Source organism: Chiloscyllium plagiosum, unplaced genomic scaffold, assembly GCF_037043375.1.
Source record: "Chiloscyllium plagiosum isolate Xiang-an unplaced genomic scaffold, Cpla_swu_hap1 HiC_scaffold_43, whole genome shotgun sequence".
In the NCBI taxonomy this organism is placed as follows: Eukaryota; Metazoa; Chordata; class Chondrichthyes; order Orectolobiformes; family Hemiscylliidae; genus Chiloscyllium; species Chiloscyllium plagiosum.
In genome coordinates, this window is record NW_028270181.1 from 3022897 (window position 1) to 3039838 (window position 16942).

Genomic DNA, 16942 nt, shown 5'->3' on the forward strand with positions numbered 1-16942 from the left:
ACAAGGAATAGAATATAGAACATTACAGCGCATTAGAGTACAGCATCAGGAGGGTGCATCGACCTGTGCAACCAATCTGAAGCCTAACTATCCTACACGATTCCATTTTCTTCCATATGTTTATCCAATGACCAGCTAAATGCCGCTAACATTGGCAAGTCTATTATTGTTGCTGGCAGGGCGTTCCATGTCCTTACTACTGAGAAAAGAAACTACCTCTGACATATGTCCTATATCTATCACCCCTCAGTTTAAAGTTATGTCTCCTCATGCTAGCCATCACCATCTGAGGAAAAAGGCTCTCACTGTCCATCCTATCCAAATCTCTGATTATTTTATATGTCTCAATTAAGTCACCTCTCAACCTTCTTCTCTCCAATGAAAACAGTCTTAAGTCCTTGAGCCTTTCCTCCATACCATCCTAGTAAATCACCTCTGAACCCTTTCCAAAGCTTCCACATCCTTCCTATAATGCGGTGACAAGAAATGTACGCAACACTCCAAGTGCAGCCACACCAGAGTTTTGTACAGCTGCAACATGACCTTGTGGCTCCGAAACTTAATCCCTCTATCAATAAAAGTTAAATCACGTATGCTTTCCTAACAACCCTATCAGCCTGGGTGGCAACTTTCAGGGATCTATGTACATGGACACCGGGATCTCTCTGCTCATCCACACTACCAAGAATCTTACCACTATAGCCCAGTTCTCTGTATTCCTGTTGCTCCTTCCAAAGTGGATCACCTCACATTTTTCCACATTAAACTCCAATTGCCACCTCTCATCCCAGCTCTGCAGCTTATCTACTTCCTCTGTAACCTGTAACATCCTTTGCACTATCCACAACTCCACCGACCGTAGTGTCATCTGTAAGTTTACTAACTCATCTTTCTACACCCACATCCAGATCATTTTAAAAAATGACAAACACTGAATCCAAAACACATCCTTGCGGTAATTAACTTATGGCGCCCCGACAGACGTTGGGGGGGGGGGGGTCGTTCTCAGACACCCAGCACATCAGATCATTCTTCCTTGCACAAAACGTGAGGATGCTAAAAAGCTTTCTTCCATGTACAACTAAGGGAGATAAATTTGGCAAATCCAGAAGAGAAGAGAAACTGGGTTCGTCTTGACTTCGGTCCCCAAGATGCTCTCTATGACTCCTGCCACAGTGCTCCAGAACGTACGGAGCAATGAGCGAGGGTTACTGGATTTATTTTACATTTGGGGCACATTGAAGATGCACCCTGCTTAAATTTTGCAAGACTATCTGGGGCCAGGTGAGCCCTGAGGAACCTTTAACTGCATAGCACGGGTCCTATTACAAATTGAAATCTTCCTCGCACTCTCACAGATGTCCTCCCAAGTTTGTAGAGTGATCTCCACCCCTAAGTCACTCTCTCAGACCTCCCGTAAACACTCAATGTCACCTGAGGAACCTCCTCCCAACACTGAGAGTATTCACTGAAAGAGTGCTCTTAACCTGAAGCACCCTCTTTTCCGTATCAGATCTATAACACTCAGTCAAGTGCGTGGTCTCTTTTCGGACAAAATCTCTGATCTGCAAAAAACGGAAGAAATCCCTACTGGATAATCCATACTTATGAGTTATTTGATCAAATGACATTAACGTTTCATCTTCAAACAAAGTCACCCAAACAAGACACTCCCCTATCCACCCAGGACTTAAACCCAGGATCCACTGTTCTTGGCCAGAAACCTGGCATACCAACTATGGGAGTATGGAAAGATGATTTAGACATATTACTCCATCTGCCTCACTGCCTTCCATATTTTGACAGTATTAATAACTACTGGATTGTGGCAATGTTCCGCAACTATCCTCATCCTCAGGTTAATAAGAGCACACTTTGCCTGGGACACCTCAATGTCCAACCAAATCAACGCTGAGTCATCACAGGCCTAATCACTCACAAAAGATAAACGGGAGCTCAATCGATATTCTCTGACATCTGGGAGATCCACTCCCCCCCAACCCCTGGGGCATTTGCAATTTCATAAGCTTGATAAGAGGCCATTTATAGCGCGAAATAAAAGAACTAAAATAACCATTTAATTTGTGAAACATTTGTCTAGGAAAAAGCAAGGGAAGCATCTGCAGAGGGTATAATAAGTGAGGAAGAATATTCATTTTACTCAGAGCTACTCGACCTAGCCATGATATTGAAAGGAACCCCCATCTTTGAAGGTCTTATTTAATCTCGTCAAACAAATGAACAAAATTAGCCTAGAATAACTGGTCAAAGCTAGGGGTAACAGTGAGGCCCAAATAAAGAAAGTCTCCTTCTGCCCGCTTAAAGAGGAACCCAACTTCAACATCCAGTATTCCCCAAAGAACCTCCATAGGTATAGCCTCCGATTTTGAAAAATTGATCTTGTAACCTGAGAAAAGCCAAATTAATTAACACATTGCATCAACTGGGGCACCGACACTGCTGGGTTTGAAAGAAAAATGAGAACATCATCCTTGTATAATGTGATTTTATGCACCACTGACCCTACCTTTGGGCAGGTATATTAGGGTCTCCATGAATGGCCTCTGTCAGCGGCTCAATCACCAATGTGAACAACAAAGGTGAGAGGGGACAGCCTTGCCGACTGCCCCTACCAATGTTAACATGATCAGACCTTATACCCATTAGTGAGAACTGCCGCCAGAGGATCACTCTAAAGGACCCATACCCATCTAGTAAACACTGAACCCATGCCAAACCACTCCAGGGTACAAAAAAAGATACAGCCATTCCACCCCGTCAAATGCCTTCTCTGCGTCCAAGGAAACCACAAACCCTTGAACTGACTGCTGTTGGCACACTTCAATCATGTTAAGCAGTCTCCTAACATTAGTAGGAGATCTGCAAGCCTTTATAAAGCCCGTCTGATCCTCCTTAACAATAGAGGGCAACAATCCTTTCCAACCTCAATGCAGAGTTTTCGATAAAACTTTAAAATCAGAGCCTAAAAGTGAGTTGGGTCTGTAAGAAGCACAATCTTCTGGGGTCTTCCCTTTATTCAGGATAAGGGAGATATTAGCTTCTCTCAAGAGTGGTGGGAGGCGATCCCAACTATATGAATAGTTATACATGTCTAGTATCGGTCCTGACAGTATGTTTACAAATTCTTTATAAAACTCACTGGGCAAGCCATCAGGGCTGGGTGCCTTCCCACTTTGAAGTTGCCTCACCGCCTCCTGTATCTCTTGGGCTGTTAACGGAACACTAAGGAAAGCCGCCTGTTCAGCAGACACACCAGGAAGATCCAAATTCCTAAAAAAACTCCATCTTATCCCATCTGTCCTCACAGCATTCAGACTGGTAAAGTTCAGAGTAAAACCTCCAAAATGCCTCAGTATTCCTTTTAGCATCGTAAATAAAAGTCCCGTTCCCTTCGCTGACAGAAGCAATAGCCTGGGAGGCATTCTTCTTCCTGACCAAATATGCCAAGTATTTACCCAGCCTATCACCATGCTCAAACAGCCTCTGCTTTGCAAAGGGAAGTTCCTTCCTTGCTGTATGTGTTAGCATGGAGTTTAAGGTGGATCGGAGAGCTGTGATCTGCTGCAGCTTAGTCACAGACGGTCTTTTGTAATATGCCGTCTCAGCTGTTTTCAGTCATGCTTCGAGCAGATGTTGCTGCTCTCCCTTCTGGCTGGCAGAGTATGAGATAATTATCCCTCTAGCATAGGCCTTTGCAGCCTCCCAAAGAATGGACAGATTACTAGTTGTACCTGAGTTGGTAGCCAGAAAAACTTCAAATTCCCTCAAGAGCTATTGTACAAACTTGTCCTTGAGGATGAAGGGATCCATTCGCCAGTACCATGAGCCCACTGCATCACTCTGAATCTTAACCATTAAATACACCGTCGCAGGATCAGAAATGGCAATATTCCAAATCGAACAGGATACTAGTAAATCTAAAACAGCTGCGTGAGTTAGGAAATAATCAACCCTTGTGTGGCATTTATGAGGATTGGAAAAGAATGTAAAACCTCTGCCCATAGGGTGTAAACGTCTCCAAACGTCTACCAACCCCAGTGCCACACATAGATCACCCAACTACTTAGAATATGAAGAAAGCTTTGGGGGGGGCCTTTGGACATTCTATCCAGCACAGGATCCATAATGCATTAGATAGCGCATTAGTCAGAAATTTAAGAGGGTGGGCCACAGGACAGTAGACATTCAAAATACCATATTCTATCTATAAGGGCCTTAAGAATAACAAACCGACCATACTCATCTTTAACACAACTTATTAAATTAAATGGGAGACCCTTCCGGATAAGTATTGCCACTCCTCTGCTCCCAGTACTAAAAGATGAGAAAAACACCTGATCAAACCCACCCTGCTGTAACTTCAAGTGTTCCTTGTCATTAAGATGAGTCTTCTGTAACAGGCCAACATTCATCCTCTCCCTTCTAAGGGTCGAACAACATCTTTTTTTCTTTTAACTGGTGAATGAATCCCTCTGATATTCCAGGTGCACCATTTAAGAATGCTAACCATGATCCTTTACAGTCACTTTTGACCTGCCAAGAGGAAGAACCCGTCTTACAACACGCTGAGCATACTCAAAAAGAGACTCATAGATTCTATTTACAAAAAAAACAAAAAAATCTAACTACAAAACACAAAAGGCACTTAATGGGGGACTCTACCTCCTGCCCACAGAGGGCACTTACATTCCCCGCACACACCTCCATCCCCACTTCCAGCTTGAGCCCCACCACACCCCAAAACCAAACCCAAACAATGGAAGAAACCAAACAAAGGACATTATAAGCACAAAGGTATAACAAAACCAGTGAGCACTCTGCCAACCCCCGCAATATATCAATACCACTCCAACTCAGACAGAAAAAAACCCATCAACAACAGCTTCTTTGGGAAAAGAGTGAAAGTAGAGAAATAAAAGCAAGACCAAAAAAAACCCTAGACACTATTGTCCATGTCCATAAATATATCTACATCATTTTAAAGTGTCCAAGAAGGTTTTCGCTTGCTCCAAGGAATGAAATGTCCACACAGTCTCATCGTAAGTAATATGAAGCATCGCTGAGTAGCTTATTGAATATTGAATACTAAGGTCTTTTCACCTTCTCTTAACCTCATCAAACCATTTCCTCTAATGGATCACTGTCACAGAAAAGTCCTGGAAAAACATTATCTTAAGTCAGGTCCTGCGGATCTCTCCCCACCTTCTAGAAGTTTCCATGACTCTCTGCTTGTCCCTGTAGCATTGAAATCGTATCAGAACTGGGCAGGGGTGCTGACCCTGACCGGATCTGCGCTCCGCAACCCAGTGAGCTCTGTCAACCTTCATCTGGTCCGCCTTGGCATCCCAGCCAAGAAATTGTGGCAGCCAGTCTTCAAAAACCCTTGTTGGCTGCCCACTTTCTAATTCCTCCGGCAGGCCAATAACCCGGATATTTTTCCTCCTACCTCTATTTTCCAGATCATCAACTTATTCAGTCAGGACCCGAACCAGTTTCTCAAGGGTCTGGATCCGCCCCACCGAGGACTCGAACTCGGTCTCTGATGCTGCATACCGTCCCTCAACCTCTTCAACTCCTTCTCCTCCTTTTGTAGCATGGCTGAGATGGGCTTCAATTGATTACGAGTCTCTTCCCTCATCTCCCGTATCAGCTGTAGGATTGCTGAGTTCCTCCATGATATTCTACTGCACAGGCATTTTTTTCAAAGATGCAGAGGGAACTGTAGCCGATTCCCCAGTTGCAGTCTCAGGCCCACCCGCTGTTTTCGAGTGTCCCGAAAACAGTCATATTTGCAAGCTTGAAAAAGAATTTAAAATCTTTGTTTTACCATTTAACAATAATTTTTTTCCAAAAACAACTAAAATGGAGGGTGAAAATATATTACTACCTTGGGTTGCGGTGCAGAGCTCAGTAAGACTAATCTATTCAGATCGTCGCTAACTTGAATCCCGCTTCCAGAATTGCTAACACCACCTCCTTGTGAACCTCAATCCCATCTACTCTAATCGCAAGTATCTCAGTATTCTCCTTGACAATATTGTCTTTTTCCAGTGTGAATGTTAATTTAGCATTTCTCCTATTTCTTCCGACTCCACGCACAACTTCCTACTACTGTCCTTGAATGACCCTAATCTTACTCTCATCATTCCTTTATTCCCGATATACCTATAGGAAGCTTTAGGGTTTTCCTTGATACTATCTGCCAATGACTTCTCATGTCTCCTCTTAGCTCTTCTAAGCCCTCTCTTTAGTCCTTCCTGGCTAACTTGTAACTCTCAAGCGCCCGAACTGAATCTTCACGTCTCATCCTTACAAAAGTCACCTTCCTCCTCTCGACAAGAGATTCAACTTCTTTAGTAAACCACGGTTCCCTCACTCAACCACGTCCTCCCTCCCTGACAGATACATACTTACCAAGGACACACAGTAGCTGTTCCTTGAATAAGCTCCACATTTCAATTGTGCCCATCCCCTGCAGTATCCTTCCCCATCCTATACATCCTAAATCTTATCTAATCGCATCATAATTGCCTTTCTCCAAGCTGTAACTCTTGCCCTGTGATAGATACCTATCCTTTTCCTGATGAAGGGCTTTTGCCCGAAACGTCGATTTTCCTGCTCCTTGGATGCTGCCGACCTGCCATGCCTTCTCAGCACCACTCTGATCTAAACTATCACCAAAGTGCTCACCTACCGCCAAATCAAACACCTGGCCGGGTTCATTACCCAGTACCAAATCCAATGTGGCCTCACCCATGGCTGATTGAATGTGCAATTGGAGGAGAGCTTGCAGATGATTCAATCATCATGTTGTTTTTAATTCATTCATAAGATTTGAGCTTGGCTGACTGGATCAGTATTCATTGCCCTTGACGGGGCAGTGGCGAGCTACCCCCTTGAACTGCTGTTCATTTCAAGTACATACACCCACAAAATCATTATAGAAGAAGTTCCAGGAATTTGACCCAGTGACAATAAAGGAGATACTTCCGGGTCACAATGGTTTGCAACTTGGAAAGGACCTGCAGATGACGGTGTTTCCATGCATTGACTGCTCTTAATCTTCTCGATGGTAGTGGTCAAGGATTTTGGAAAATGTCTCAGGAGCCTTGGTAAAGTACTGCAGGACATTTTGTAATTGGTACACACTGCTGCTACGGCTTTGTTCTGGATAGTGTCAAGCGTCTTGAGTGTTCTTGGAGCTTCACTTATTCAGGCAACTGGGGAGTATTCCATCACACTCCTGACTTGAGCCTTGTCAATGGTGAACAGCCTTTGGGGTGTCAAGAGGTCAGTTACTTGCTGCAAGATTCCAAGCCAATCTGCTCATGTAGCCACAGTATTCATATGACGAGTCTTTTTTCAGTTTCTGATCAATTAAGACATCCAGAAAGTTGTTGCAGGCGCAGTTATGGTAATGCCATTGGAAGTTTTTTTATTGCTGATGGTCATTGCTTGACATTTGTCACAAATCAACTCTCGTCTCTAGTTTGTCCTGGACTGTTGAATGCGCGCACAGACTGTTTCATTGTCTGAGGAACTGTAAATGGAACTGGACATTCTGCATCAGTGAATGTCTGCATTTCTGATTTTTACAGAGGGGAGATCATTGATAAAGCAGTCAAAGATGGTTTTGTCTCAGAGATTGTCCTGAGGAACGTCTGCAGTAATGTCCTGGCACTGAGATGTTCAGTATCTAACAAATACAACCGTCATTTTGTGCTCAATGTGATGTCAGCCAGTGGAGAGATTCCCACCTAATTCGCGTTGAGTCAGGTTTGCTCAGGTTCTTTGATCTACACCTCCTGATTTGATGTATGCATGTGGCAGGGATTATCAAGTTTTGATTTAATCCAGTGTTTGTGGGATCATTTTGTCATGTGTACTGCACTGTGATTCTGTTGTTTGGTATATAATGCTGTGTTGCGGATTTACCAGATTGGTCCTTCATTTCCAGGTCATCTTCGTGCTGCTACTGGTATGTTCTTCTACACTCCTCATTGAAACAGCATTAGTCAACTGTTTTGATGGCAATAGTGAAATGGGGGAATTCACTCTGTACTATGGGAATGAATCAGAATGACTGTGTGCTATCAACAATTTGAGTTTTCCCTTCTCTCATTTGAAAAAGCTTTTGGGCATTGTTTAATGTCTGCCAAAAACAGAACAGCTAAAATAAGGTAAAGCCTATCTGAGGAAATGCAGATGTAAATTACATTTCTCAGATCCCGAGTACAGTTCATTGAAATACAGTTCAATACACAGCCCTTGAGCTTTCAATTTTTCAATTTCATTTCCTGCTATTTAAACAATGGCATTTTTATGGATTTTTGCATAAGTAAACCTCTCACTGCTCCGGTAACTAATTTCTTTTTACATCAATTAATCTCTGTCTAATGGCTATGAATAAGCATTCTACTGCCTCAAAGAGAAATTCATATTTGGGTTGTAACAAAACAGCTCAGATATGTATACAGAGAAGCTGAAGAGCTCGCTTTCTCCTAAATTTAACCTGTATTTATCTTGGAAGAAGTTTTATTACATTTCAAGGGTCATTTATAATCTGTGGGACTTTGTGATCAAAAACAGATTGACATATATGCAATTACATTAATTGCTATGTTTGATTCGTTTTATTAAAAAAAGACTCCATTTTTACATTTGCACATAATCACTCTGTTCTTAAGCACCAGCTAAAGCCATAATATATCTGGCCCTAGGAAGTGTAAGAAAAACATCAGGTTTATTTTCCCTCTGTCTCGAATCAAACTCGCTGACATACAACTCAACCAAGGTTACAACAATGAATCAAGTGTGTGGAAAATCATTAGCACAAACCCACATTTTTTTGATGTATTATTTTAATACATCAGCACAATCAATTGTCTTCGCATTTTGATTCATCAGGCGTACTTAACTTTAAAGCTTAACCATGTTTGAAAAAAAGCATTAAACAGCAATGAAATCAATTAAAAATGGACTGTTGCAGAATATGTACAAGGTAATATGTTGCTTTGTCAATTCTACATTTTTGTACAGAACGCTCAACATTCAAATTCAATGTACCATGTCACATGAGCACCTGCTGCTTTCATGGTGGGTGGTGCCATGTACAGTGCAGGTACTCATATGACTTGGCCAATGGTGTCTAGGATTAGAGTGGTGCTGGAAAAGCACAGCAGTTCAGACAGCATCCGAGGAGCAGGAAAATCGACGTTTCGGGCAAAAGCCCTCTTCGGAGGCTCGGTGTGGACTTGTTGGGCCAAAGAGCCGGTTTCCATACTGTAAGGAATCTAATCTAATCTAATATTCCATCTTATCTCCTGATGTGTCAAACACTTGTCACAATTATATGCTTTTTCTTTAAGTTTATTATATTCTTTAACTTCTTAGCCACAGATGGCTGTCATTCTGCTGAAGTCTTCCTTTCTCAGAATATCTTTTGAGAATTCTGATATATCTCCTTAAATGAAAGGTAAAAGAGCGATAAAGTGAGATTATTGTGGTTCTGTTCGCCGAGCTGGAAGTTTTTGTTGCAAACGTTTCGTCCCCTGTCTAGGCGACATCCTCAGTGCTTGGGAGCCTCCTGCGAAGCGCTTCTTTGATGTTTCCTCCGGTGTTTATAGTGATCTGTCCCTGCCGCTTCCGGTTGTCTGTTTCAGCTGTCCGCTGTAGTGGTTGGTATATTGGGTATACCAACCACTACAGCGAAAAAGTGAACGCCTCTTTCTAAATGCTAATACTGGCCCAATGGAATGAATGGCCTCCTTCTTTGCTGTGTCATTCATGACAAACGTAAATTAAGATCTATACATTGATCAATAGCACCTTCTTAAATATTTTCAACATTCAATATCTGAGGACTTCCCTGGTTGTGCTAAAGATTTGTGTTTAAACATTTTTTAAAAAAAACTGAAATCCTACCACATAATGAATACATCAAGCTTTAGGAATGTCTGTGTTACTTCAAAGTAACTTTACAGCAACAACATGAAAATTTATCAAATGCCTGATTCTGTGACAAGCCCATGGGTTGGTGGACAACCGTTAGCTGGTATCAGGCCACAATACAGCAAATATCAATAACTGTCACTGCAAAGATATGCTGGTAACAAAGTGTGTAACGAGGTAAATGAAGAGTCATGAATTTTTGTGTCTTATTTGAACCACTGGGAAATAGAGTAATTGCACGGTGCACATATCTGACAACTTTGATACTTAGCCACAGATGGGATGGTAGCCAGATATAGTAACCATAACATTAAGATGAGCACCAACATGTAGGGGCTTGCACTTTTTATCTTGCTTTGTCTTTCCTTTTCAGGAATCTGAATGAGCTCCAGTGTGAGTTTTACCTATACTCACTCTTTTTTTCAAATAAACCTTCTCATTGTGTGGGCAATTTCTGTGCAGTTTCAGAATTCTTCTTGTGTTTTTTGTTATTTAGACTTAGATTACGTCTTACATCAACCATCAATTTCCTGTTTTGAGGCCATTCAAACCAGCAACACTTGTTTCCCTGTGTTTTGAATTCAACTTTTTTTAATTCACTCATGGGACATGGGTGTCGCAATGGCTGGCCAGCATTTGTTGCATGTTCTTAGTTGTCTTTGAACTGAGTGGGCTGCTAGGCCGCTTCAGTGGGTAGTTAAGAATCAACCACATTGCTGTGGATCTAGAGTCGCATATAGGCCAGACCAAGTGAGAATGGCAGATTTCTTTCCCTGAAGGATTTTTCCAACAATCAGCAATGGTTTAATGTTGATTCTTATTGAATTCAAATTCCACCATTTGCCAAGGTGGAATTTGAATCCAGATCCCCAGAACAGTAGCTGAGTTTCTGCATTAATAATCTAGCGATAATACCATTAGGCCATTGCCCTTCTCCCACCTTATTTAAAGATTTACTTATCTTCTACTGGTTTTGGCAGTCTATATCCAAAATATTAACATTCCCTCTTTACAAATATCTACAACACTGCTTTTGTGTTTTGTGACAGACACATATGTTTGATTTTATATCTAACAGGGCAATATTTTGCATTCACTTTTGATATTCATTTTATGATTGCCCTCTCGTCTTTGTCCCTATGCAGTGGCATAGTGTTAATGTCACTGGACTGGTAATTCATATCCCAGACTGATGTTCTGGGGACATGGGTTAGAATCACACCATGGCAGATGGTAACATTTGAAACTAATGGGCTTAAAGGTGGCTCAGTGGTTAGCACTGCTGCCTCACAGCACCAGGGTCCCAGGTTCCTGTCTGTGTGGAGTTTGCACATTCTCCCCGTGTCTGCGTGGGTTTCCTCCGGGTGCTCCGGTTTCCTTCCACAGTCCAAAGATGTGCAGGTCAGGTGAATTGGCCATGCTAAATTGCCCATAGTATTAGGTGCATTAGTCAGAGGGAAGTAGATCTGGGTGGATTACTCTTCGGTGGGTCAGTGTGGACTGGTTGGGCAGAATGGCCTGTTTCCACACTGTAGGGAATCTAATGTAAAATCTGGGATAATGACAACCATATGGACATTGTCACAAACATCTGGTTCACCAGTGCCCTTTAGGGGAGCAAATCTGACATCCTTACTTGGTCTGTCCTAATATAACCCAAGCCTTCCAGCAACATGCTCAACTCTTAACTGACCTCTGAACAATGGCCCAGACAGACACTCAGGTCAAGGCCATTCAGGGATGGGCAATAAATGCTGGCTTTATCAGTGATGTACACGTCCCATGAAAAATAATTCTAAAAATGCAGTCTGACTTGCTGCATTTTATGCTCTTATTTCAGCAAACACAGATATTCCCAAAAATACAGTTTTCACTGCACCCTCACCCCATTATGCAAAGGCCACTTAACAATATCCTAACTCAGTGTTATCCAACATTCTACCCATTAGTAACATAAACCCAACTAGAAATACAGATGTAGTTAATTGAATTTTTGATTAGCAAATAAAAAATGAATATTAGACACTGTCATTGGGATTTGTGAACCAAATGCTCATACTCATGCGGCATTTCCTTGCGTAATTTTCTCTTAATTTGCTTTTGTATGCTTCTTGGTTAAATGATTAGTGCTTGCTCATTTTCACAATATACAAACAGATATATTGTGGTGATAAAAATTCTTAATATAGACAAGTTCCAGTACTGAATACAGTTCCATGGATGTTAAGGGATTGGCTCAAAGAAAAAAGATTTCAACCAAAATCTGAAAATATTCTGTGTTTTTTTCCTCCATGTGAGAGCACTCTACTACAAGATGAATGGTTTATTTAACAGAAATGTGAGGAATCATTGCAGTTGAGATCCCAAAACATTTTTTTTTTGGCCACTGGATGGCAGAGTGAAGTCTTGAGTAAAGGTGTATTACTTTATACTGAAAGGGGCATGACCAACTTTGGGAATTGCAACGACAATTTACAAAAAAACCTGGCACATCCCAAAAAGACATTTCCATATCTTCACAAATCCATTTTAATTTATTACAATGAATAAATGGGGGTGACTACACTTTTGCACCCTGAATATTGACCCTGCAGCAACAACACAATATGAGTCATGTATTACTGGAGCAATTTATACAGTACAGTGAAATAAATACAAATAAACTTCCTCAGGACCTCAGAGTTGCACATACTAAATCACCCTTACATAAGAAAGCATCTCCATTAAACAGATTTAGTGCTTATTGTATTGACCAATGACTAAAAGTCAAGAAAACCCTCACCACCATTGGATAAATACATTATATACCCCTGATCCACAGGGAGTTACTGACTATGCTTATTTGATCTCATCATGACCAGTTTAACTGGCTTCACACCTCTCAAATAGGAAAATGAAACAAATTTCAGTTACTATCCTGCAATTTCTTGCCAGCTTAACATTCTGTACAAGAACCACCCAGGTCTGGATCTGAGCAAGGAACTGCAACGTGAGCACCTAATACTTCAGACACAGGTTAGATTCAAAAGGAGGAATGACCACCATAAGGTAGCAGAGCACAGCCACACCTTGTAACCAGACTACAAGAAAACCCTCTGCCCAAGTTAGAGGAAGCACAATGAGAGGAGAAGCTTGCCATGTTTTTAAAAGAACTTTCATTAGTTGTGCATGTGTCCATATGTTTTTCAGAGAAGAATACATTTTATTTTTATTGGCATATTCATGTTGACAATAAACAAAATTTCAATTTTATAAAGAGTCATTCAGGTAGTAAATGTTCCATTGGAGTATGAACAGTTAATTCAGCATTTCTTTGAATTGGTCTATGGCAACATTATTTAGAAGCTGCAGTTGGCTTCACCAAAAATCATTTGGTACATTCAGAAATCAGAATCTACATTATATTCATGCTGTGGAAGACTGAGCAGGTTAATATGCACCTGAAGTAATAATCAAAGTTAAAAATCATTGAGGTATGTCTTATGGAGAATTAATTATTTGTATAGGAAGAGGGAGTGAGTTCACGTTTTCAAAGATTTGGCACATAAATCATGTCCCTAGCCTACCAGCTGTGTCATTTGGTACCCATGATGAAATGCATCATACCGTCACTAACTCAAAATTCATTACATTACTTCTACCCTTCAGCTCAGCATCAAATCATATGTTTACAAAAGGTAGCCTTCAAAAAGCTTGAAATAAATATTTTGTCCAAAACAATGACTTAATTTAACTGAATTTATGTGTGAGCTTCTGAAATATCCATATGACTAGTTTTCCAGCTGTTGTTATCAATTTCGCACAAATGAACAAAACAAGTGTGAGAAAAAGTTACCTCAATGCTCCCCTGCCAAGGGAAAAATTGTTTAAAAAGCACAAGAACAGGGCAAGAAAAATTAAAATGTCTTCACTATTGTAATTGGTTTTTTTATTATTACATTCTGTGATTCACCATCTACTATCTGCAAGTTCAGTTTCCAGATAGGTTCTGTTGCAGCAGGAAAAGTGTAAAATTAATTGACTATGGAATATTAACCTTTTTAAATACTACATTCCTTAGATACAGACTGAAAGATCATTATTTCAGTTTTCTTATAAGATTTAAATTAATACTTTTTCACCAAGGGCATATGTACAACATCCAGTTATGGCATACTTTGATGCTACAATGACTTTAAAAGGTGTATTTTATCCAGCTTTTTTTTAAAGAGAGGCTTTGAGCCCTACATGCTCAGCTGTCTCATCCAAGCCAATAAAGTCAACAGCTTGAGACCCCTTAGGCATTTTTTTAAATTGATGAATGGGCGAGGTCAGGCTCCCACAAAACCAGAGTTTTAGTTTAACTAGCAATCATTGTTGGGATTTTGAAGTTAGTTGTGGAAGCTACCTTGCCCCTCTCTCTACCAGAGTTTTCTGTTTATGTCCTCTCCTCCTAGACTGGGGAAACATGTGACAATCTATTTTACTGAATTTATCTTTGTCCCGAGCGTGTTTATGGGATGTCACTATATTAGTTAAGTTGTTTTTTAGCAGTTAAATAATCTATTATTCTGTTAAGTTTTCCAATAAAGTTACATCAATTCTCCTTTCTTTTATTTGTATTTTAACTGTAGTGTAAGAGTAAAGCATGTTTCACTTAAAGTCGAGTAGCCTGACAAATTGAGTCATATCTGAAACGCAACACCTTACATTTGCCTGTAAATAAGTTAAATTAAGTTGGAGGCAATCTCCTTGTTATATTTTCAGGGGGTTAGGTACGGTCCACAATGGTAGAAAAATAAATGAAATGGGGGATATTCAGTATTGGCGGTCACTATTTTCTAATTGATATATGTCACGTTCACACTTTGTGCAAATGATAAACAAGAGGCAACTCAGTGTGTCTTAGCACTGAGCCAGGGACCCGGGTTCAATTCCAGCCTAGGGCAAATGTCTATGTGGAGTTTGCACATTCTCCCCTTGTCAGTGTGAGTTTACTCCAGGTGCTCCCGTTTCCTCCCACGGTCCAAAAACGGGCAGGTTTAGATGGATTGGCCATGGGAAATGCAGGGTTACAAGGATGAGGGGGGGGGGGGGGGGGGGGGTAGTGAGTGAGTCTGGGTGAGATGCTCTTCAGACAGGCAATAAATGATGCCCTTATCCTTTGAATGAATTAAAAAATTAAATTTAAAAGTTACTAACATTGCTACCCCACAAGAACTGCTCCAACAAGAAAGAATCCAACCATTAATAAAGATATTCAATGTATTTACCATCGCTAAACACCCAACCATCAAAATCCTGCATCTTATCATTGGTCAGAAGCTTAACAGGGCCAGATATTTCAATATTATGGTTGTTAAAACTGGTCAAAGGCTAGGATTTCTGCAACAAGCAAATCACCTCCTGATAGCCCCAAAGCCTGTACACCTCTTTGGAAAGTCAGGAAGTGAAGTAGTCACTGCAGGATTCCTTGCATCTGACCCGATCTCGTAAACACAGTATTTCCAATAATCCAATGCAGCTTCTGGTCAATGGCAACGCCCAGAATGTTGATAGTTGGGATTTCAATGATGGCAATGTCATTGAATGTCAGTTCTAAATTACATATGAGCTTGAGGGGACTTGAAAAGATGAATACTAAAAAAAGTTTGCCCTTGATGTAGGAGCCAAAACCTCAAAAGTAAAGACCAAATGAAAAGGAAATTTCTCTCTCAGAGATAGCAGAGTGTGTGATATTCTCTTCCCAAACCCCAAACCCTACTCTACAAAAAGCAAGGAATATTTCCAATGCACTAATAGATGGCTAGATTCTTGACTAACAAAGGAGTCAAAGGGTTTATGGGGGTACAGAGGAAAGTAACATCGAGGCCACAATCAGATTAGCCATGACCTTATCAAATGGCAGAACAAGTCCGAGGGGCCGAATGGTCTACTCTTATTTGCATGTTTGCATGTCATGGAATGGTTTGATTTAAGATTTTAATGATTTGGAAAGAAAGTGACAGGCTGTATAAATAGAAACCTCACTGCTTGTGGGAGCATTGAGGATGACAGGACATTATCTTAAAACCACAGCCAGGTTATTTCAGTGTTTGGAAACATTTCTTCATGCAAAGGATGGGGGTAGTTTGGAACTCTATCTTTCAAAAAGCAGTAGTTAAAATAACAGTTTTAAATCTTCAGTGATTAGGTTTTCACTAGCAAAAAACAAAGGGAAATGGAGCCAAGGCGGATGGACTGAGTTAATATACACATCAGCTACACTCTCAATGGATCACTGGCTTTACTACTGAAAGTGTAGATGCTTAAGTTTTCCACATGGTGTCTCTGCTGTGCAGCTTTCAATCTACTGAGTTGAATAATGCTCCAGCCGACAGTTCAATGCTGCAAGTCGATCTCCCTTTTCCCCTTAACGTTAATTACTTTTCATTGTTTATATGAGATCCTTACATGATGATATCAGTGTGACCAAACAGGTCTGTACAACGCAGAAGGAGCCCTCATTCTACAATTACAAAAACTTCCATAATTACATCAATTTAATTCCTGCAAGTTTATACTGACCAATTTATTATTAAACACAAAATAACAACAATCAACTTCACTTAAATGGCATTTCTTAAAAATATTATCATCCCCTGGGGTGTTGCTGTGACCAGCAGTGGAAGTGGTTTCAGAAGCATTTGTATAATTAACTTCTGTTCATCCTGAGTAAAACTTACAGAGTGACTATTCTTACCAGGCTGTTCATCTCTGAAGATTCAAGGCTGCCACACTGCTGAATGGTACCAAGTGCCTCCATGCCCTCTTCATCCCACATGTACGTTCCGGCAGAGCTACTGGAAGGAGAAAGCTCAAAGGAGGAACCCATTGCGTAGTTGGCATCTGGAGACATAAGATCATTACCTGACGCCGTGGCCTGGGAACTCACCAAATCTTTACAATGGTCTACTCGAAAGACAAAAAGTGACAAAAAATATCAGTTATT

The 16942-nt window shown here is 40.8% G+C and overlaps 1 protein-coding gene across 2 annotated transcripts in view; it reads right to left on the reverse strand.

Moving 5' to 3' along the window:
* Positions 1-16942, reverse strand: part of LOC122541949 (serine-rich coiled-coil domain-containing protein 2) — a 642154-nt gene that overhangs the window by 548534 nt on the left and 76678 nt on the right. For both annotated transcript variants that reach the window (XM_087982459.1, XM_087982460.1), the window contains one exon: positions 16694-16902. In XM_087982459.1, coding sequence (XP_087838585.1) covers positions 16694-16902 — 209 coding nt within the window. The remainder of the gene's footprint in view (positions 1-16693; positions 16903-16942) is intronic.